Genomic DNA, 22,739 nt, shown 5'->3' on the forward strand with positions numbered 1-22,739 from the left:
GCTCGCATTGTAGCCCCTGACCAACAGCGCTTTCTTCAGGTTGCTGCCGACAGGACGTGATCGGTCACCGTCTGTCCCCCCCCCCCCCCCCCCACAGTTGTCGCTTTTTCCTGGCGCCCCCCCCCCCCCCCCCCTCCACCACCATATCCCTCCCCTGCCTAACCAATGTTTTCATCCTGAGCAAATACTGCCTTGCTAGAATATGTTCAGCCCTAGTATTGCATTATGAGCATCACCTATCACCAGTGCCAGTTTTCCTCATTCCCAATACAAAGTCTTAAAAGTTCAAGCAAGAAGCATGAAAAAAAAAACTAATTTGTGAAAAACCAAGGACCTTTACCAAATTCATCCTCATTAACAGGGTGCAGAGATATCCCTATTTTATTGCTACGGATCAAATTCAGATCTGGACTTGAAAAATATATCATTTACTAGCTCGCTACAACATACTTTTATGGCAAACTTACAAGTTCTCTAGCCTTCATACATTCCATCAGAGTCTGGAATAAATGATATGCTTCATTTTGGCTGAAGTTAAAAGTCTTTTTGATTGTGGTGAGGATTTCCAATTCCAACCCATCAGGAAGCATACTGGTGGGGAACCAAACAGTCATAATTAATCAGTAAAGTCAGCCAAGCATATTGAATTAGTTATAAAATATTCTAAATAGGTTATTCAAGATAAATAATTTCACAAGTCCAGATTTAATGCAGGAAAACAAACTTGTTAATTGGTTACAAGCTAATTCACGATTCCACAAGCTAAATACTGTTGGCCTGATTGATCAATAATGTAAACTGTTACCTTGCAAATTCATAAAACTCTTATTACTCTCAGTCTTTCTTCACACAAATTAACCTTCTAGTCTCAAGTATTGAATAAATGGCATTGGTGTGTGCTCCAGGATTAAAGGACTTCAACATAGAAAGTGAGACTACTTTTGCAGATTGGTAAGTTGTTAACAAGGAAGTGACAATTTTCACAAATCACTGGCGGCTAGAATCAATTTTCAGACTTAAATATTTTGCTTTGGTCTCGTGTTAAAACTGTCTTTTTTTATGCAAAACTAGATATTTGGATAAGGGATTTGTCAAAAGTAGTTAACTGGGTAGTGTTTAATTAAAAGAGAGCGATCAGAAGAAGTGGCTCAGACAGGTAATCTCATATTCCACGAGACAGTTAAGCATTACTGTAATTTCCATACTTCAGTGAGACATGAAGACGCATAATTATATAAAAGGGACGTGGATACACCCCACATTCAGTTTTCCTGAGTGAGAAACACTGTCTAGGCACAGATGACTGTGAAGTTTGTTTCCTTTGTTGAATAAATTGCATCAGTAACTTACCCTCCCTCCTCAGTCTGCTTGTGCACATAGGCCAGCAGGTCTGCAGCTCGCCCAGTCCCTTCACAAACAACCACGGGTACAGGGGGTGTCTCTAGCAGGTATTCGAGCACAGTGGGGATGACATTAGGACCACCCTCAAATATTAAAGCAACTACTGGTACACCTTGGCCTATTCCTGTAAAATCAAGGTAACAAATGAATATTTCTCATCGATATTCACCAGGGAGAAGGATAAGGATGCAGATAGTTAAGGGAAGAATTTGCTGACATTATGATTATAAATGACTGCAGAACTAACTTGCATGAATCTCCTGGAGGTTGATGTGTTTTTCTAGTTCTCTCCGAAGCTTAACTTCAGCACCATACTTCCCAACTGTGCCATCATCCACCAGAATGAAATGGGAATGCAAACTATTTAGAACATTCAATTTACTCAGAGGGTTTAACAAGGTCTGGTATGGTACAATAACCTGAAAACACAGAAATGTTGTTACATCAAAAAGTCTTTAAAACCAGACTAAAATTCAACAATGCTCAATTCAACTTGAAATGTAACCCCTTACATCTCTTCCAATGAGGTCATTCCTATTTTCAATAACACCCCAAGGGGCAATTCCAATTGTACAAATCTTCCGAGAAGATCGTGAAATATGTTCTTTCAATGCATCACCAACGTGTTTCACAACACCTAAGAAGAAGAAATATTCCATTTAACACAACGAAACACCAAATTTAAACTTTTGATGCGCTAGTACAGTCCAAGGGACCAAACAGAGAGACATAAACCTTGCTTATATGGATTTTTTTTAATACAAATTTAAACAAATCTCTTTCATTCTCCTAGTTTGTTACAGCATGCTACAGTGGGATGACAATCCATATTTAGAGTCCTTATTGTAGCATAAATATCCTTGTTATCCGCTCACTTGCCACCTATGGATATGCATACTCATGGGGTCAGTGAAAAACCCCATCTCAATATATTTTTTGAATACCTATATCCATATATATGCATGCATTAATGAAATAAATCATTGTCTATAAACGAATCAGTAGGCAGACCACTTATGGCAAGTATCTTGCTGCGATGTTTTAATATAGTCTTTGTTTTCTAGACACAACTTGAGATTTCAAACTAATCATTGCCTGTAAGTTTCAATGGAAATAGCTAAGAATAGGCATGTCAGCCGTACAATTTACAACTATTAATCAAAGCTCGTGCATCCTGCTGTAAATTTTGATGTCAGTAAAAAATGTTTATTAAATCAATAACATAACTAAATATTTCTTCAATGCAGTCAACATTAATTTGCACACTATCGTGCATTATTTGGAAGCAATGGCCTATTTCAAGCATTGTCCAATTAGTTAACTCATTGGAATCAAACATAAAATTATCAAAATTAAAGGTGGTCTTTAAAAATGTTAAAGTAAACACACAAAAGTGTGTGATGTTGCAAGTATTTAACAAGTCCCTCACAATTCAGCTAGTCTTCTGATCAAATGTATAAGTTGGTGACAAGTGACACACAGATAGGAAATTTGGCAGAAAATCATTGTGGGGCAACATCTAAGTCAGGATTTAAACTTTGAAGCATAGCGCTTCAAAGCTTCTTTGTATTACCTGCGTTCACCCCTCCAGTTAGAATCCAAGCCCCTGTGGTGACTGCTGCCTTGATCAAGCCTTTTCCAACAACTTGCTTAATGCGTGGATGGAGTTCGAAGTTTTGCATTCCTCCATGCACAGATATGACAAGTTTAGGTAGCTCTATCTGCCATTCTTTCAGCATTAGTTTTAAAGCAGCTTCAGGTTTCGTGTCATAGGATAATCGCACATACTGCATCAATTCAAAACAAAAGGAAAGTTATGGGAAAATGTTTAAACTTCTAACAATATAAATGTTTGTATGAAACACAGGACACACTTGCCATTATAGCACTTCCTCATGTGGCAGTCTTAATCAAATGTTAATTATTTCAAAGTAATTCATTACATATACGGGGAAGTGGAACCACAGAGGAAAAGAATCAAAGATGTTCTCAAACTCTCCTTGGAAAAGTGCAACGATTGCCACTATCTCCTGGGAATCCCTGGACACGAGCACCCCACGAAGGGGCATTCAGGATGGCACAGAGTATATCCAAAAATAACCTCAAGGTAAATAGTAGATAGCAAATGACTTAGGACCATGATATTATTAGCCTCTAGTTTCTAAATAACGTTTTGTCCATCATTTTAAGTCAAATTTAACAAATTTATAAGGAAGATGGCAAATTTTACAAACCTTGGCCCTGTAAGAATGTGACCCTCCCTGAAAATTAATGACTCCATAAGCATCTGTTGAAGTCTCATTGGTGTGTTTCTCCACTGACCATTCTTCTTTCTCCAAGTTTGCAGTTTCACCCAGTTTTATATCGGAGTATTTCATTGCCAGACTTGCAGTGAAGCCAAGGTGCTGCCGGACCAATCGCCCACAGCAACACCTGTAAGGAAGTAATAGATGGGGAATTATGGATTAGTAAGTACAACATATAGATTTGTTGTTGGATTAATATCATTGAATTTTGTCAAAGGAGAATACACATTTCCTTGGAAAAGATCCATTTTAAACAGCATTAAATGACAATCATAAATTCACTGCAAGGGAAACAACACTGAAGGATACGTATGAGAAAGAAAAAATATAGGAATATGGGGGAAATGCTGTGCAATTGGATTGGGATAGATGCTCTGAAGAGGCTTGCACTTTTACAAAAGGGATACGCTTTATTGTCATCCTTTCACAATTTTATTCATCTGTATATGCTCTGAACAACAACAAAAAGTATCAACGCAAAGTATCGTCTTTAACGTACTTTGGATTATCACGGAATCAGAGTGATTTTCAGCCCACAAAGCTACTACCTTATTTATTATGCCCATGTCAGTCAAAGGTCATGGCTCCTCAAGCCAGGTACTAATTAAAATACGATTAGTTTTCCTCTCTCTACCACCCATTTGGATGCCAGTTTAATTGTTACAACACTGCAGCAAGCAAGAATGTCATTGTCCTATCTGGGACACATGACAATAAAACTCTCTTGACTTGACTTATTAAATCAATAAAGTGTTCTCAACTCTCGTCCAATTCTTTCAACAATTAATTCATATTTATATTCCCTTAGATCGTGAAAGGCACCATGTAAATAAATATCTTCCAAATCCACAGCCAAAAATTTGGAGTTTTGCTCGTACCGTTATGTAAACCAAAAATTCCTAGAGTCTCATTCTCTGGTAATGAGACAGACTACCAGAAATTCAAGCAGCAATACACATGCCAAATACATCCTTATCACCCATTTTGAAAAAAAAAAGAATTGTGTTAAATTGTTCATTGAGCCTTAATTCTTTCAGTTGTAAGTGGTAATCACTTGCTTTAAAGCAAGGCGATATCATTTAAGTACAATTTTAACATTGGAGTGGTCATTTTACCAAGTTCAGCATTAAAAAGGAATTAAAGAATGCATTTGACTTCTGCAAATGTCAAGTAGAGCACATTCATAAGATTAATGAAACATGTTGAACTTGGCTTCAATTACACACACACACACACAACATATTCTAGCAGCCATTCACTTTGATGAGATTTACATTCTAATAAACCAGATTCAAGATGCAATTGCTGTGAATTTACTACAGGAACAACATTAATGTTTCAAAAGCAGCAGAAACTCGACTAAATGATTGTGGAAAAACAGCTGCAAAACTAAACACTTCAACCTTTCTAAGCGTAGCTCTGCACATCTCATTAGCATCACTCAATCTAATTCAGTCTAAAGGCATTTTCTAATGTGTTCATTTTGCTAATATGTTCAAATGAAAATGCATGTTATCCACTAAGGCAGGACAATGTTCTCGGGATCAAATGCTCCAATCCAATTCTACATCCAGCATCCTGGACTTTGTGGTAATTTTAAGATACACAACTTCTACAATCCCCGCACATTAACACTATCCTACACACACACACACACACACGAGACAATTCACATTTATTTATACCAAGCCAATTAGCCTACATCATTGTATGTCGTTGGAGTGTGGGATCAAACCGAAAATCTCGGAGAAAACCCAAGCAGTTACAGAGGGAACATACAAACTCCGTACAACAGCACCCGTAGTCGGGATCGAACCAGGGTCTCTGGCTGCTGTGCCACCATGCCGCAATAAATGAATTCAAATCAGGAGTGCTCCTCCTGACATACAGATAGGCACTAGAACTTCATTGTTTTAAACAATTCTGAAAATAAAACCTCATTAAAATAAAACTCACCTTACCAACTGCTGGCATATCTGACATCCTGGAAGACATCTGAAACCAGAAGCAATAAATTTGAACTTTTGCAGAGATTCCGATTGCACATACAATAGATAATGAGGAGTGTATTTGTCAATACATACAATAGCAATAAATCAGCAGCAGACTGGGCTCCACGTAGACAAATTTAAATTCAGTTAATGCAATGAAAATAATGCCTTCATGGTTTGGAATCTTTCCAGAATGAATAGAATTCAGATACATCAATAGCATGTGTTTGATTTAAGCAATCAGTTGAGCACTATTATCTAACAAAAGTCGAAACTCAGTAGACTATCTGTACAAATTAGTACAGTGTATTTTATTCAGGCTGTTTTAGAACCCTAGTAAGACCATACCTGGGATACTTTGAACAGTTTTGAACTCCTTGCCAGGGAGGGTGTAGCAAAGATTCGACGGACTGGCTCATGGGTTGGCAAGTTGTTCCTTTGTTAAAAGCTAAGATTATTTTGCCGTTTTTATTGCTTTATGCTTTGGTGAGTGAGCATGATCAGGCCTGGCTCTGCGGGCGCTGTTGAGTTGCCGCTGGGTGTCCCCGTCCCCTCCCAGGTGTCCCATCCCTGTCTGGGGGCGGGCGGAGGTGCCGGGCTGGGCTTACAGCTGGAGTGGAAAAGAGGATGAGTTGCTGCAGCGTTTGTGTGTACGACTGGTGCTCGGCTTTCGCCAGCGCCGGAGATGGGGGGGGGGGGTTGGCTAGCGGTGCACCAGCTAGCGCAACGTCCTGAGCCTGGGATCCCTCGTTGGGGACCCCGAAGCAGAAGACCTCTGACTGCCAGCCCGCAGCCAACTTCTAACCGAGGGTGTGGCGGGGATCCGGCCGCCGGCCCTGCAGTCTGCGGCGCGGCCGGGGACTTTAGATCTTCGACCGCTGTCCTGCTGCCTACACCATCTTGAAGCCGCGGTCTCCGGTGGGGAGGCACCAATTCAGGACCTACCTGGACTTACCCTGTCTGCACATCTGGAAGCCCGCAGCGGCAACTGCGGAGGGTTGTGGCCCCGACCATGGGGGAAAATGGAGGAGGACTGACCAAATGTTGTGCCTTTCACCACTGTGACGAATGCTGTGGTGGGTGTTTGTGTTAAATTTTTATTGTGTACTGTGTGTTCTTTTTTTAATTGTACCGCTGCTGGCAAATTCATTTCACTGCACTTAAAACTTGACTTGACTTGACTCAAGAAGGCTTTTGACACATTGACCTTCATCAGTCAGAATATTGAGTATAGAAGTTGGAATGTTATGTTACCATTGTATAAGACATTGGTGAGGCCACATTTGGACTATTGTATTTAGTTTTGGTCACCACCACTTTCTCCTGCCAACAAATGATTATAGGAAAGATGTTGTTAAGCTGGAGATGGTACAGTAAAGGTATATGAAGATTTTTCCAGGAATCGAAGGCATGAGCTATAGGGAGAGGTTAAGCATGTCAGGACTTTATTCCTTGGAGCACAGGAGGATGAGAAGTGCTTGTATAGAGATGTACAAGATAATGAGGGGAATAGGTAGTGTAAATGCAGAGCCTTTAATCCCAAGTTGGGGAATCAAGAACCAGAGGACAAAGTTTATGGTGAGAGAGGAAAGATTTAATAGGAACCTGAGGGGCACCTTTTTCCCCCACAAAGGATAGTGGGTATATGGAACGAGCTGCCAGAGGAGGTAGTTGAGGCAGGTACTATCACAACATTTAAAAGACATTTGGACAGGTGCAAGGGTAGGAAAAGTTTAGAAGGATATGAGCCAAACACAGGCAGTTGGATTTAGCATGGAAGGGTCTGATTCCCCGCTGTAACGACTCTATGACTTTATGAGATGGATATAAAGATATTTAGTACAACATAGATGAGTAGAAATAAAACTAGATAATAGAAGTAGAATTAGACCATTCAGTCCTTTGAGCCCACTCCGCCTTTCAATATAATTATGGCTAACCACCCAAAATTCAGTGTGTCGGAAGGAACTGCATCGAAAATAGCCACAAAATGCTGTGTGACTCAGTGGAACAGGCAGCATTTCTGGAGAGAAGGAATGGATGACGCTTTGGGTCGAGCCCCTTCTTCAGACAGTTTGTTTGTCCTGCTGTTACGCCAGTATTTATGTCTATCTTCACCCAAATTCAGTACCCTGTTCCAATTCTCTGCCTATATTCCTTGATTCCTGTGGACCCCAGAACAATATCTAACTGTCTTGAATAAAGTTATAAAGCAGCCATGATCTTCACTGACAGATAAGCTTGGGAATATATGGCATTCTGTTTAAGCTCTTAAAGGCTAGTTCCAAGATCTTAAAGGTTAGTTCCAACTAAGTTTTCCCTATTTAACTGAGATCACTTTAGTGTGAAAGGTTTAGAAGGGGCAACATTTTTTTCAAATGTATCTTGGGAGTGCCTTTTGAGCCAAGACATAGATAGATAGTCCTACTAAAGGAGGGGGATACACAGAATCTTTGGAAGTGTTGGTGGGCAAGTGGTGGGAATGTCAGTCGGAGAATATTTTGGAGATAGTGGTTGTAGCAGCAAGTTTTATGGCTGTTATGAAGAACAAGAATAGACCAGAAACTAGGATCCTGAATTGTGAGAAGGCTGATTTCAAGTTGATAAAAAACTGCACTGGGAGCGACTACTTTCTTTACTCTAGGGATGACCAGTGTGAGGATCCAGAAAAAGAGAGTTCAGGGCCAACTTGTTCCCATAATGGTGAAGGATAACAGCACAAGTATAAGGTACCCTAGATGTCAAGTGACAAGGGGTAGGATCTAAAAAAAAAAAAGAATGCTTACGTTAGGTTTAGAGAACGGAAACCCGACTAAGCCCAACTGGATAGGGAATGTGTAGGAGGTACTTAAAATAATTAGGAGAGTGCAGATGCACATCAAATGACATCAACTGACAATACTAATCAAAATTCCAAAATGCTGGAGTAACTCAGTGTTTAAGAAAGAACTGCAGATGCTGGAAAAATCGAAGGTAGACAAAAATGCTGGAGAAACTCAGCGGGTGAGGCAGCATCTATGGTGCGAAGGAAAAGGCGACGTTTTGGGTCGAGACCCTTCTTCAGACTTGAAAATTCCAATGTGTTAAACGTGTTTCAGAAGAATTTATTTAATTACGGGCTAATAATGGGAAAAAAGCTTATACTTAAATTCTGGAAAAATGCGCCGACACCAACAATAAAAATGTGGATATCAAATATGTTTGAAACATTACATCTGGAAGAGATGAGATTCCTCCTAGCAGGTAAAGCAGACCAATTCCAAAAGACGTGGTCTTTGGTTCTGGACCTATTACAATTATGAGGTGCAATAGTAATTTAAAAAAAAAACAAATATATAAATAAGTGGTATCAGGACCTGGTAATGGGAGGTAAAACAACAAAAACAGACTTGGTTGGTAGTCCCCTCTCTGCGGAGTTTAATGTTATAATAGAGCGATTGTTTCTATTTTCTCTTTCTTTCTTTTCTAGGGTCTATTTTCTCACTTTACTTCCTTCTCTAACTTCTTCCCTAAGGGGCTTTCTTTTCCCAACACTCTTGCACTTCACGACTCTCTTGCACTTTCTTTACTTTCCTTACTTCTACCTTTTTCTTAAAGCTCAAAAAAAATGAAGCGGTACAAAAAATGTATTAAGATATATGTGTTGTGTAGGATTGTAATTTACCGTACTTCTAATAAAAATAAAATTTAAAAAAAAAAGAAAATTCCAATGTGTTCTTATAAGAATATTAAAGCACGAGTAATTGGAGAAAGAGTACGATTCACAAGAGCACAAGGACTTAATTGCCATGTCCATTCACAATGCAGGAGAATTTTGAGCTTGATCAATGGAACCTTTGAATAAATTACTATCAAAATGGAGAGAGCAGGAGATGTCCAAGTGCTTATTGAGTCTTTATTGAATCCATTCTGTCAAATTTTTATTTTAAAAGGTGGATAAATATCTATGCTGCAATGGGAGGTAAGAAAGGAATCTGTGGGGGGTTCAACAAAAATGTTCAAATCTTTCTGGCCACAGAAGAGATGCCTCTTTTATTTAAGAGGGGCAGTTGGAATCAGCTACGTAATTATAGGCCCGTGAGTCAAACATCAAGAGTAGGGAATTAATTGAATTGAAAAAAAATTCTGATGCACAGGATTACGCTACACGGGAGAGATTAATCCAGGATAGTCAACATTTTTTCCACTAGGAAGGTAGTTGAAATCAAGAATTGACAGGCTGAAGAATCAGGTACTCTCTCACATCTAACTGACACCTTAGCAAAGAAGGCTTCTAAATAAGTGTTGGGAAATTAGTTGAGCTGAGAAGGCCCACAGGGCATTGTGAACTGCTGGACCTGTTTTTGTGCTATATAACTGCAACCCTATAATAAAGTTCCTTAGTTTGATGAACAAGGTCATGAATAATATCTGACAATGGATACAAAGAACAACAAATCACAATAGCTCCTCGAAGCTCAAATCAGTGTAATTCCATAACCATATTTTAAATTAACCAAGAACTTTCATCTGCACAAAATCACTGGTTTTGGCCATAAAATCAGTAAGCAATATATACATAAGAAAAATATCACCTATATTTAAAAAAAAAAGTATATTGAAAACAGAATCACAAATTAAATTTACGTTCCTTTACCTGTGTGGGTCTTTTGAGCTTGGAATTATATAAACACATTCTCTCTTGGTAAAGGTATTCTCTATCCAGGATTTTTGGGACTATAAAATAAAACAAACCAAGGTAAATACTTCAGAAGATAAATGCTTCCCATGTTTCAGCATTCAATTTGCAATGTGATAACACTGCACCATATGTCCTGCTCCAAAACCAGAAATATGGTGGATAATCTTTGAAAAATAATAATAAACACATAAAGACAATTCAATTACTGGCAAATTTTCTTTCACAACTTTTCTGTTTATTTCAGATCACTTATCTTTTTTCACACACTGGAAATTTTACCCGGAAGAGATCAATCAATACAAATTCAATGCAAATGCACTTTTCACCAGCAAATGGCTATGATTGTACCTTTCCAAATAGTTCCAAGGATTTGGAAATTGCTGAGAATTTTGGGTATAGAATGTACAGTTGTGTGCAAGAAAAAAACATGCAGATAATCATAAAATCAGTGTTGACATTTAACTGATAACATAAAAGAGGCATTTGAGCCATTACATTGTTGGCTGCTTTGCTCCATTTTCCTTCACTACTAGATCCCTTCATTATTTTAATAGTCGCTATAAATCTAGATACAAGGAGCTGCAGATGCTGGTTTATCAAGGAAAGACACAAAATGCAGGAGTAACTTAGTTACTGAAGTTCACCATGTATGGCAGCATCCCAGAAGAACATGGAGAGGAAACATTTCGGGCCCTTCTTCAGACTCGTTCTATAAATCTGTTTTGAATAAGCTCAATCACTTAATTCCACAGAGCTCCGGGATAGAGAATTCTTAAGATGCTTCACCTGTATTCACCTCTGACATCGGGGGGGGGGGGGGGGGGGAGAGGAGAGATAAGTTTTTTTGGCCTTCCATCACAGCTATGTGATGGATGTTTATGTAAAATGTAAATCTCCTTTGTGTGTAATGTATGGCTGCAGAAACGGCATTTCATTTGGACCTCCAGGGGTCCAAATGACAATTAAATAGACTATTGACTGTATGAAGAAATCTCTCCTCAATTCAGTCTTAAATCATCTACATCATACTTAGAATGTGACCTTTGATTCTAAACTCTCAGCCAAGGAAGCATCCTCACTGTCAAGCAGTGTCAGAATTTTTAAAACATTTCAGTGCAATCATCTCTTCAATTGAACAATAGAAACTAAAGGCCAAATCTATTCAATCTTTCCGACCCAAGAATCACTATTCTTCAGTGTATGGAAAGAACCCATTGGTCAGTCATGGAGTCATACGACATGGAAAGAGGTCATTCAACCCACCACGTCCACGCGGACCCATCTGTATTGATCCAATTCTTCTGCACTTGTCCTGTAGCCTTCCAGGCCTAACTGATTCAGTGCTCATCTAAACACTTAAATGCTGTCAGCGACTATCTCTATTCAACCACTATTTCTGGCAGCGCATTCCACGTACTTATCCACTCTGATGAAAATAGGTCTTCTTCAGATTCCCCTCTAAACATAGAGCCTCTAATTTTATCTACCTCTGCTATGGGGTAAAGCCTCCTGCTGTGTACCCTATTTCTACCCCTCAATTTTATATGCCTGTCATGTTCCATCTTAACCTCTTCCACTCCAGGAAAAACAGCCCCAGCCTCTCCTACTTTCCACACAACTAAAATGCTCCATCTCTCCGTCTGAGAAGGAGCATTTCTGCACCTCTCCATGTCATCACATTTCCCTATTGTATGGTGAGTAGAACTGCATGCTGATGTTTGACCATAATTTTACAAAATTGGAACATAACCTCACTGCTCTTGTTTTCAATCCCCTGACTGATGGTAATATACATAAACCTTTTTAACCAAGTTATCTAATTGGATATCACCTTCAAGAACCTTTAGACGTGCACCGTTGTTCATCTGTTCCTCAATACGCCCTAGGACCCTACATTCATGGTGTATGTCCTAATCTAATTAGTGCTTGCAAAAAGCATCACTTCACATTAATCTGGATTAAATTTAATCTGCCATTTTGTAAAAAATTGATATCCTATAGCCTCAACCATCCACACAGTAAATCATCAACCTTACTAAACTGAATAATTATCTGAAACGGCACCTATAATGGGCTTTCCAAGTATTCTTTCTTAATCCGCTAGAAAAAGCAAACAACGCTGGTCAGTTATTTCTTGGATCTAATCTCAATAAAATCTCAACAAACTGTACACAAATAATCTTGCAATAGAACAGAAAGCTTAGTTCACTGGCGAATGACAATGCCACTGAGGATAGAGGAAATTCCAAACACATTTATTGTAAGCAACATGGTCCCCTTTTCTAGTGCCATACCTTGATCTGGTTATGACGCACATCAACTCCAGCCTTCTAGACAGCCTTAATCTACTGCAGTTCATCTACTGCATCAACATGTCCATGTCAGATGCTACTTCCCTTGTCCTACATTAATTGCTGGATAATCTGGCTAACCCGCATCTTGTTTATTGACTATAATTCTTACAACACCAGTATTCTAATCAAATTCATTTCCAATCTCCTGCACCCAGGACTCATAACCCACCCCCCCCAAACAAATTGTGCGCCAGATCACAAACAATAATGAAACAGAATACAGAAAGGAGATAGGGAGCTTAGGACCATAATTCCAAGATGACCATTCCCTCAAATTCAGCAATGGTGAAGGAGTTTTAAATTCAGGAAGCAACCTCACAAAGCTGGATGATGTACATGTTCCAGTCTCTATCACATGGAGGTTGTCAAGAATGTAAATCCTAGGTATAAATATCGGCAGCAGTTTTTGTCCTGATCCAACCACATTGTCGCTACCACAAGAAAGCACAGCCTCTACTTCCTGAGAAGACTAAGGAAATTCAGTATGCCTCTAATGACTGTCATCAACTTCTACCAATGCACGATAGAAAGCACCTGATCTGAATTAATCACAGAGTGATATGACAAGTGCTCTTCCCAAGACAGCAAGAAATTGTAGTGTCGTGAATGCAGCCTCCCCCTCCCATCGATTCCATCTACACCTCACACTGCCTCAAGAAAGCAGCCAACATAATCAAGTGCCACTCATACCCAGGTCATTCTCTCTTCATCAATATCCCATTGGGCAGAAGATACAAAAGTCTGAAAGCACTTACCACATGATTCAAGAACAGCTTCTTTCTTACTTATCAGACTTCTCTTAAACCACGAATGCACTCCTGATCTACCTTGTGGTGGTCCTTGCACTTTGTAAAAATGCATTTTTACGTGGCTGCAACACTATATTGTGCATTTGGTTTCCTTTTACTTCTTTCACTACCTTGATGCAGTTATATTTGGTGTGATATGCCTGGATTGCAAGCAGAACAACGTTTTTTACTACATCTTGGTTCAAGTGACAATAATAAACCACTCCCAATCTGAATGGAAACAAATCCCTATTCTGAATTGGATTGGTAAAATGACATGACATGACAATATATTTAGCACTCATTTCCATCACCCCCCCCCCCCCTCCTGCTTCCCAGTTCCAAAGACAGGTATTCCAATGATAGCCAAATTATGACTCTCATTTCCACCTGTGCATTTTCCTTATTTTCTGTTTTTCAAATTTCTAGCATATACAGCTTTTTGATTTTCATTAATGAGTATACTTTTCTGAAGTCAAAGACAAGATTTGAACGGACAAAACTGCCAAAGCATCACAGACTTCAAGGCAAGTGCTGGTAAATGGGAGTAATAAGTACTTGATGGTTAGAATGAACATGTAGGCTGAGAGAGCAATTTTGGTGTTGCATGACTGTGTGTTAATTAAAGAATAGAGCACCATGAAGCAAAACAGAAACAATTCCTATTTCAAAAGTTGGACAAAATGTTCTTTAGAAAGATCAATTTCTTATTATTTGATATATTAGTGACAAAAAGGTACGTGTAAATGCAGTCAATATCCAGTACACAAAGACCACCAATTCAAAGTTATCACCCTTGACTTCAAATATTTTCACTGCGATTTCTCTATTAGAACTTTTCAAAGAGCCAATTTCTCTCAACAACATTGAGCTTTATACAGATATTGAAAAACACGTTACCAAAAATAAAATGTATTCTCTGGCTCAATTGTGTGGGAGAACAGCTGTGAAAAACCATTGAAACTATATGCGAAATAGAGAAAGATATAACAAATCAGAGCCAAAGTAAACCGTGATATAAATATCACAGAACTTGCATATTTCAGTTCAGAGGTTTAAAAAGATACTTTACCTAAACAAACCGATGAGGATTTGGCAAATTTACACCTCACCCCCACATCCTTAGACTTTGAAACCTTTTGTCAAGAATAAAATGATTTTGAACATTTGTTCTAATTTACAATTTCCAGGAAATACACTTTAAAAGTCCATGTTTTAGTATAAAAGTAAATACTGCAAATATTCTTTATACTTGTTATTTATAATTGCTTGGAATCCTTCCAATCTGCCCTCTGACCACCTTCGCTACACGAGAAGGAATGGGCAGTGAGAATGCAATCAAAATTATCATTCTGTAAAGGGGTATTAATCTAATACTCGGTGAAGTATAAAAGTACTCAACCAATGCAAGACAACGTACATTTCAAAACAGTACAAAATATGTCCCTTATTTAAAACCACAATAATGGTTTAGTTTGGTCATATGGACATACATAAAGCAAATTTCATTTGGCTACAAGGTGAATCAGAAAAATTGTGGATAGCCCTTCAACAACAACCAGCAATATATATATCAAATCTAGCAACTGCATATTGTCTACCTAGACTAGTCCATTTGGTGGTTAACAACATTTATAGTTTGGATATAATGATAAATAGAACACAGCCAAACACAAGTAACGCAAGTTAGCTCAAGTTACTCAAAATGGCAAGAGTTCATTCAACAATAAAGCACAATCATAGCTAGGCCTGCCTGTCCTTACCCAACGGCCATATTATAAGTTGCCATGAAAAGGAAAGAAACCATCGCTCCCGAGTGAAGAAACATTGATGCCATTTGTTTTAGAGATACAGTGTGGAAACATGCTCTTTGAATCACCAAGTTCACGCCAACCAGTGATCACCCGTTCACACTAGTTCTATCCTACACATATAGGGACGATTTTACAGAAGCGAATTAACCTACATACCTGCGCGACTTTGGAATGTGGGAGGAAACCGGAGTACCCAGAGAAAACCCACGCGGTCACAGGGAGGATGTACAAACTGCATACAGACAGCACCCGTAGTCAGGATCAAATCTGGGTCTTTACCCCTCCAACTTCTTAAATATGACATATGTTCCCTTTTTCTTCCTAAGTTACAACCTTCTTGGTCACTCACAGTTCCCGTACTTTGTCATCCTTATCTCCCTCCCCTCCCCTCCTTACTGGAACATGCTGATCCTGTACTGATGGCCTTGAAACGACTCCCACGTGTCAGCTGTGGACTTACCCAATAACAACTGCTCCCAATCTACCCTCCCTAACTCATGCCTAATGACATTGTAATCAACTTTGCCCCAATTAAGTACATTCCCCCAACAACCAGACCTATCCATATTCAAAACAATCTTAAATTGAATTTTGATTATTTGAAACTTACTTGATTACTTTAATTCAATATTAAATGTTGTAATTTTGTTTAAATGCAAATGCTTCTTTCAATAATTTGAATTTCTACAAAATATTTCTTTCAGCAGTAATAGTTCTAGCCAGCTAAATCAGTGGGCTAGAATTTTTAATCTTTCCATCATTATCCAACTTCAAATGTAACATTATTTACATGGACAAAACCCAAAGCACACAGGGACTTGCCAAAGAGGATCATGACAGATCCATAAAGTTAAAAATAGTTTTGCGAAAGTCAAGTTTGTATCTTCATGTAGGACAGTTTGAAACCAGACAGCTTACTGTTGGAGTAAATAGAACCAATTCGTAGAATTGTTGTCCAAATTAGAGTAACTTTTACACACTTATTAAAAAACTATTAGCCATGAGCACTTGCATTCCATTGAAACGGTTTACAACACAAAACTAGAATCTGTAGAACTAAATAGTAGGAATAAAGACAAGCATGTGACAAACTAGGTTTTGTGGCAATAAAAAAAGATGCAAATTAATCAACAGCAAAGCCCAAAACATATAATGCTGCAAAAGAAGATTGTTGATCAAGGAAATAGTCTTCTCATATCTTCAGTGACCTGGACCCCTTCTCACCAACTGTGTTTTCTAAGCATGATCCTACAACAAACTGCCCTGCATGCTAATATTTTGTACAAAGATTGTAGAAACTTGTCACTTTTGAATAACTGTGGGTGGTTTTTGGCCGTTGAAAGATGGTTTAATAATATTTTTAATTAAAATAAAAAATCCATGGGAAACTGGGATGAAAGGCCGAATTCCATTGCGTGCAGTCTGGTTCCCCACGAAGCAAATAATTAACCAAATGGATCAGCAAACCTTAAAATTGTTAGGCGTCTGTAGCACACTCCCAGGCCTAACAATCGGGAGAGAAAATAGCAGATGTGCAGGCAAGGCACAGGGAGATACAGGAAGAATGGGTTAAAATAGTTGGCTGGAGAAAGAAGGAACTGCAACTGCTGGTTTACAAAAAAAAAAAGACAAAGTGCTGGAGTAACTCAGCGGGTCTGGCAGCATCTCTTGAAAATATGAACAGGTGACATTTTGGTCAAGACCCTTCTTCTGACTGATTGTGATGGGGAGAGAAAGCTGGGAGAGATGGGGCAGAATGCCTTAAAAAAAAATTAAGAATAAAGTAGCAATCTACAATATTAGCAGCCTGACCCAAACTAAAAATAATGGCAATACCTACCTTTATCTTTCAACTGCTTGTTAAACAACAGCAAGCTTTCATCGTTTTTCAATTTGTGTCAAATCTCACTGTGCTATCTTCTGATTGATAGATAAACCTGGTTATTTCTAAATGGAACCTTAGATTCATTTGACTACACATTTAACCAAAACTAACAGCTAACTTTAGTGCAGTATCACAATACGTTCATGGGCCAGATAAGCCACGGTCCGTTTGTTTGTTTCAGATGGATGTGCTTGGTAAACTTCTCCAACTAGAAGAAACAAAATTAACGATGGCCTAGAATTTCTTCTTGTACTTAGGTTTTCTCTTACTGCATAACAACCCATTTTCATCTAGTTGCCTTTCACTACTGAATTTGGAGGAGAGCAATCAAGTATACTTTATTTATTAGCATTAGTTTAAGAGTTTTCCATCAACAATGTTCAATCTCGAAAGAAATATACACTATTCCATTCTTCAGTTGTCCAAATTACAGTAGTGCATAGCATGTTAAACTCCTCAACAATATTGTTCTGATAGAAAGCAAACTAAATATTTATAGAAGTTTTATTTAGTGTTCTATAGCTTAGAAGAGGTCAATTGTCATAATTACTTAAAAGTAGTTCACAAAAAGCTGTTTAAAGCTACACCGATGTCCAATTGAGTACAACATAGGTATCAATTAGGAACAAAGTCAATACTTTGAGGGAAAGAATTAATTGATATGAACTTCAAAAACATTACAATCTCATTTGAAATTGGGCTATAAGCAATTCATAAGAAAATAATTTCTTATGATTATTATTATTTCATACATTGCAGTTTATATATATGTCAATATTTAACACATCAGCGCATGAATTTAGTCATATATGAGCGTGGTAAACATGCCCTTCAGCCTAACTTGCTCACATGGGCCAACATGTCCCAGCTACACTAACCTCACTTGCCTGTGTTTGGCCCATATCCCCCCCAAAAAAACTGTCCTATTCATGTACCTGTCTAACTGTTTCTTAAACGTTACGATAATCCCTGCCTCAACTACCTCCTCTGGCAGCTTGTTCCATACACCCCATACATACAAAAAGTTACCCCTCAGATTCCTATTAAATCTTTTCCTCTTCACCTTAAACCTATGTCAACTGACCCTTGATTCCCCTACTCTGGGCAAGAGACTTTGTGCATCTACCCGATCTATTTATCTCATGATTTTATACACCTCTATAAGATCATCCCTCATCCTCCTGCGCTCCAAAGAATAGAGTCCCAGCCGATTCAACCTCTCCCTATAGCTCTAACGCACGAGTCCTGGCAACATCCTCAAATCGTTGTACCCTTTCCAGTTTGACAACATCTTTCCTACAGCATGGTATCCAGAACTGAACACTATACTGTAAATGTGGCCTCCCCAGTGTCTTAACTGCAACATGACCTCCCAACTTCTATACTCAATACTCTGGCTGACGAAGGCCAATGTGCTTAAAGCCTTTTTGGCCAACTATCTACTTTCGACTCCACTTTCAAGGAATTATGTACCTGCACTCTTAAATCTATCTGCTCTACAACACTCCTCATAGCTCTGCCATTCACTGTGTTGGTCCTGCCGATGTTAGACTTCTCACAATGCAACACCTCACATTTCTCTGTATTAAATTCCATCAACCATTCCGCAGCCCACTGGCCTACCAATCAAGATCCTGCTGCAATTTTTCACATCCATCTTCACTGTCGGCAATTCCACCTACTTTTGTATCATCTGCAAACTTGAAAGTGTTAAAATCTGCTTTTAATAATTCAATATCAAACAGGGGAAAAAGCAGCTGTAAGGCATAATTTTGCCTTGGCATTATGAATAACTAAGGGAAAGCAAAAAAATAAATTTCATACAGATATTTTAGCCTCAGTGAGGAAGAAAATGTAAACCAGCATTATACATTCAGGGTTTTGAAGGAACTGCAGATGCTGGAAAATTGAAGGTAGACAAAAGTGCTGGAGAAACTCAATGGGTGAGGCAGCAATCTATGGAGCGAAGGAAATAGGCAATGTTTTGGGTCGAGACCCTTCTTCAGACTGATGTGAGGGTGGGAGGGAAGAAGAAAGGAAGAGGCGGAGACAGTGGGCTAAGGGAGAGCTGAGAAGGGGAGGAGAAAGCAGGGAATACCTGATATTAGAGAAGTCAACGTTCATACCGCTGGGGTGTAAACTGCCCAAGTGAAATATGAGGTGCTGCTCCACCAATTCACGGTGGTCTGCACTCTGGCCATGGAGGAGGCCCAGGACATAAAGGTCGGATTTGGAATGGGAGGGGGAGTTGAAGTGCTGAGCCACTGTGAGATCAGGTAGGTTAATGCGAACCGAGCGAAGGTGTTGGGCGAAGCGATCGCCAAGCCTACGCTTGGTCTCACTGATCTAGAGCAGTTGACAACTAGAGCAGCGGATACAATAGATGAGGTGGGAGGAGGTGCAGGTGATCGTCTGTCGCACCTGGAAAGACTGCTTGGGTCCTTGAATGGAGTCAAGGGGGGAGGTAAAGTGACAAGTGTAGCACTTCCTGCGGCGCAAGGGAAAGTGCCAGAGAGGGGGCGGTTTGGGTGGGAAGGGACGAATTGATCAGGAAGTTACGGAGGGAGCAGTCTCTGCGGAAAGCAGACAGGGGAGGAGATGGGAAGATATGGTCGGTGGTGGGATCCTGTTGGAGGTGGTGAAAATGGCGGAGGATTATTTGTTGGATGTGACGGCTGGTAGGGTGGAAGATGAGGACAAGGGGGACTCTGACCTTGTTAAGCGTGGGGGGGGGGGGGGGGAGTGAGAGCAGAGTTACAGGTTATAGAAGAGCGTAGGCTTGGCGATCGCTTCGCCCAACACCTCAGCTCGGTTCGCATTAACCTACCTGATCTCCCGGTGGCTAAGCACTTCAACTCCCCCTCCCATTCCGAATCCGACCTTTCTGTCCTGGGCCTCCATGGCCAGAGTGAGGCCCACCGTAAATTGGAGGAGCAGCACCTCATATTTTGCTTGGGCAGTTTGCACCCCAGCGGTATGAACATTGACTTCTCTAATTTCAGGTAGTCCCTGTTTTCTCCTCCCCTTCTCAGCTCTCCCTCAGTCCATTGTCTCCGCTTCTTCCTTTCTTCTTTCCACCACCCCCTCCCCCCATCACATCTGTCTGAAGAATGGTCTCGACCCGAAGCGTTGCCTATTTCCTTTGCTCCATAGATGCTTCCTCACTCGCTGAGTTTCTTATAGCATTCAGGGAATACCTTAATGCAGCGCAGAATTATTAACCCTGCCTGCAGATATTTTCACATATAGATACCCGAAAAACCAACATCAGCTTTGTCCCTTGAGCTAATCCTGCAAACACCACAACATTACTTCACCAGGTCACTCATACCATTCAGATGCCTAACTTCAAGTTCAGAGGCATACAGGGTTCTGAAAGAAAGCAGAAAGGAATGGAAAGGGAGCCCAAAATAATGTTTCTGGTTGAAAATTCTTCACCAGAGGTTTCTGAGATGGATTGACAGGAAGACTTTACTTTAGACTTTAGAGATACAGCGTGGAAACAGGCCCTTCCTACCACCGAGTCCCTTCCTACCAGTGATCACCCCTTACACCGCAGTATCCTACACACTAGGGACAATTCACAATTAACAGAAACCAAACAACCTACTAACCTGTACGTCTTTGGAGTGTGGGAGGAACATTGAGCACCCAGAGAAAACCCCAAACGGTCACAGGGAAAACATACAAACTGCAGAGACAGCACGCACAGTCAGGATTGAACACGGGTCTCTGGCACTGTAAGGCAGCAACTCTACCACCGCGCAACTGTGCTGCCCAACTCACAAAGTTTGTCCTGGCTGAAGAATCAAAACCCAAGGGCTTGGTTTCAAAATAAGGCATGGTAGGTGAGGGGGAAGATTCCTCAAAGAACTTTGTAATCTTTGGAATTCTCTATCCCAATAGACTGTGGTTTGTCGGACAGTATATTCAAGATCGACAGTTGTTTTTTGGCTTATGTGGAAAAATATGCAATTTTGATTTAAAGGTTTAGGAGGAATAGCTCAGCTATGATCCTAATGAAACTGAAATTAGAATTGTTTCAAGGGAATGTATGGTCTACCCCCACTTCTATTTTTTAATTTCCTATTTTTAAAACACACCATTCTGTCCAAATTCGATTAAGGGCAGAGTTAACAAAAAAAACAAATGAACACATTGACATGTATTCTTGAGAGACATGCCCAGGGCTGACCTAAACAAACCAAAAGCCTGTGAAGCAAGCACATAGTAGAGAGGAAATAGCATTTCCACAAGATCAACATTCCAAGCCCACCCGTCCCACTTGGTCACGTACATTTCTAAGTTCTATTGAACTCAGCAACTTCATCAGTGGCCTCTTCAGCCATCCCAGAACCTACAAAATAATCCTGATTGAGGAAGGTGGGGGGAACAAAGGATCATTCTTAAACATCAATGTACTGTCAAAATACGACAGTTTCAAAGATTAGTCTTTGTCAGGTTATACAAGTGCAATAATAATCAAATGTAAATGTACAATTTACAAATGTTCAATTTACATACAACCCGCACATATGGATAAGTATTTGGGAGTACTGCGGGTTTGAATTGCCAGGTGCTGCAGGGTTGCACACATCTTCTACTTTGTGGAAATTCTGTTCAAGACAATATCTGAATGGTTGTGTTAAACTCCCTGGTTTAAATACACAGTGTCCTTGGTTGACCTATGTTTTGTCTGAATATATTGCCGGACAGTCGCATTTCCAACTAACAAGCTGTTCAGATTATGAATAATTCTCAGGAATTCTCTTTCTGTAATTAAATTTGCAATAGATATACCTCCTTCAAGCTCTCAAGTGTTAACTGTACCCAAATGATTGGCCAAATAATGCCAAACTAAGGACAAGCACATTATGTTAAAATATTTAGCCTCTAATTTGTTAAAATATGCATCCCATCCAAAGAGGAAGTCTCCCCTTTTAATGTATGTTATTTGTGCAAAGGACAATCACACCTATACTAGACAGATGAAAAAATCTCTTCAAAGCTAACCATACATTTTCACAAGATGACATTTCCAACATCTGGAGCCATCTGAATGACTAGTGGCATCAAGATTTTAAAAACCTCTCATTATAAAAGTGTGTATTCATTTTAACTGTAATTAACAGAGTTTACACTATTTAAACCAGTTTCAATTAATTTCCTGCTTCACTTCATTCTACGTGCAGGTTCCGTTCCTCGTTGGCAGAAATTTAACCAATAACCATCAGGAGTTGCTGACGATCAGCTAGGCAGGCATCTTCCCCATACCACAAATGGTGCTAGTAATTTATCTTTATCTCCAGTTTCCCCAAAAAAGCATATTTCATAGTTAACAGCAAATCTCTTCAATTTAATGCTAATACCTCCAACACAAGACTCTTTTCTTTTTTTTAATGGTCACTACTGCAAAAGGACACATAGAACCCAGACTAATTTGTAGAAACCATAATGCAAAATAATTAAAAACAACATTAAATATCCAAAACAGAAGAATGCACTAAAAGCTGTCATAT

At 39.5% G+C, this 22,739-nt stretch overlaps 1 protein-coding gene across 1 annotated transcript in view; it reads right to left on the reverse strand.

Annotated features, from left to right (window-relative positions):
• Positions 1–22,739, reverse strand: part of trpm7 (transient receptor potential cation channel, subfamily M, member 7) — an 89,227-nt gene that overhangs the window by 52,847 nt on the left and 13,641 nt on the right. Inside the window, exons 3-10 of the mRNA XM_055661319.1 lie at positions 10,335–10,414; positions 5,664–5,702; positions 3,636–3,834; positions 2,975–3,188; positions 1,914–2,038; positions 1,649–1,820; positions 1,351–1,525; positions 468–591 (exon numbers count right to left, since the gene is read on the reverse strand). Coding sequence (XP_055517294.1) covers positions 468–591; positions 1,351–1,525; positions 1,649–1,820; positions 1,914–2,038; positions 2,975–3,188; positions 3,636–3,834; positions 5,664–5,702; positions 10,335–10,414 — 1,128 coding nt within the window. The remainder of the gene's footprint in view (positions 1–467; positions 592–1,350; positions 1,526–1,648; positions 1,821–1,913; positions 2,039–2,974; positions 3,189–3,635; positions 3,835–5,663; positions 5,703–10,334; positions 10,415–22,739) is intronic.

This window comes from Leucoraja erinacea, chromosome 33 (genome assembly GCF_028641065.1).
Source record: "Leucoraja erinacea ecotype New England chromosome 33, Leri_hhj_1, whole genome shotgun sequence".
Lineage (NCBI taxonomy): Eukaryota > Metazoa > Chordata > Chondrichthyes > Rajiformes > Rajidae > Leucoraja > Leucoraja erinaceus.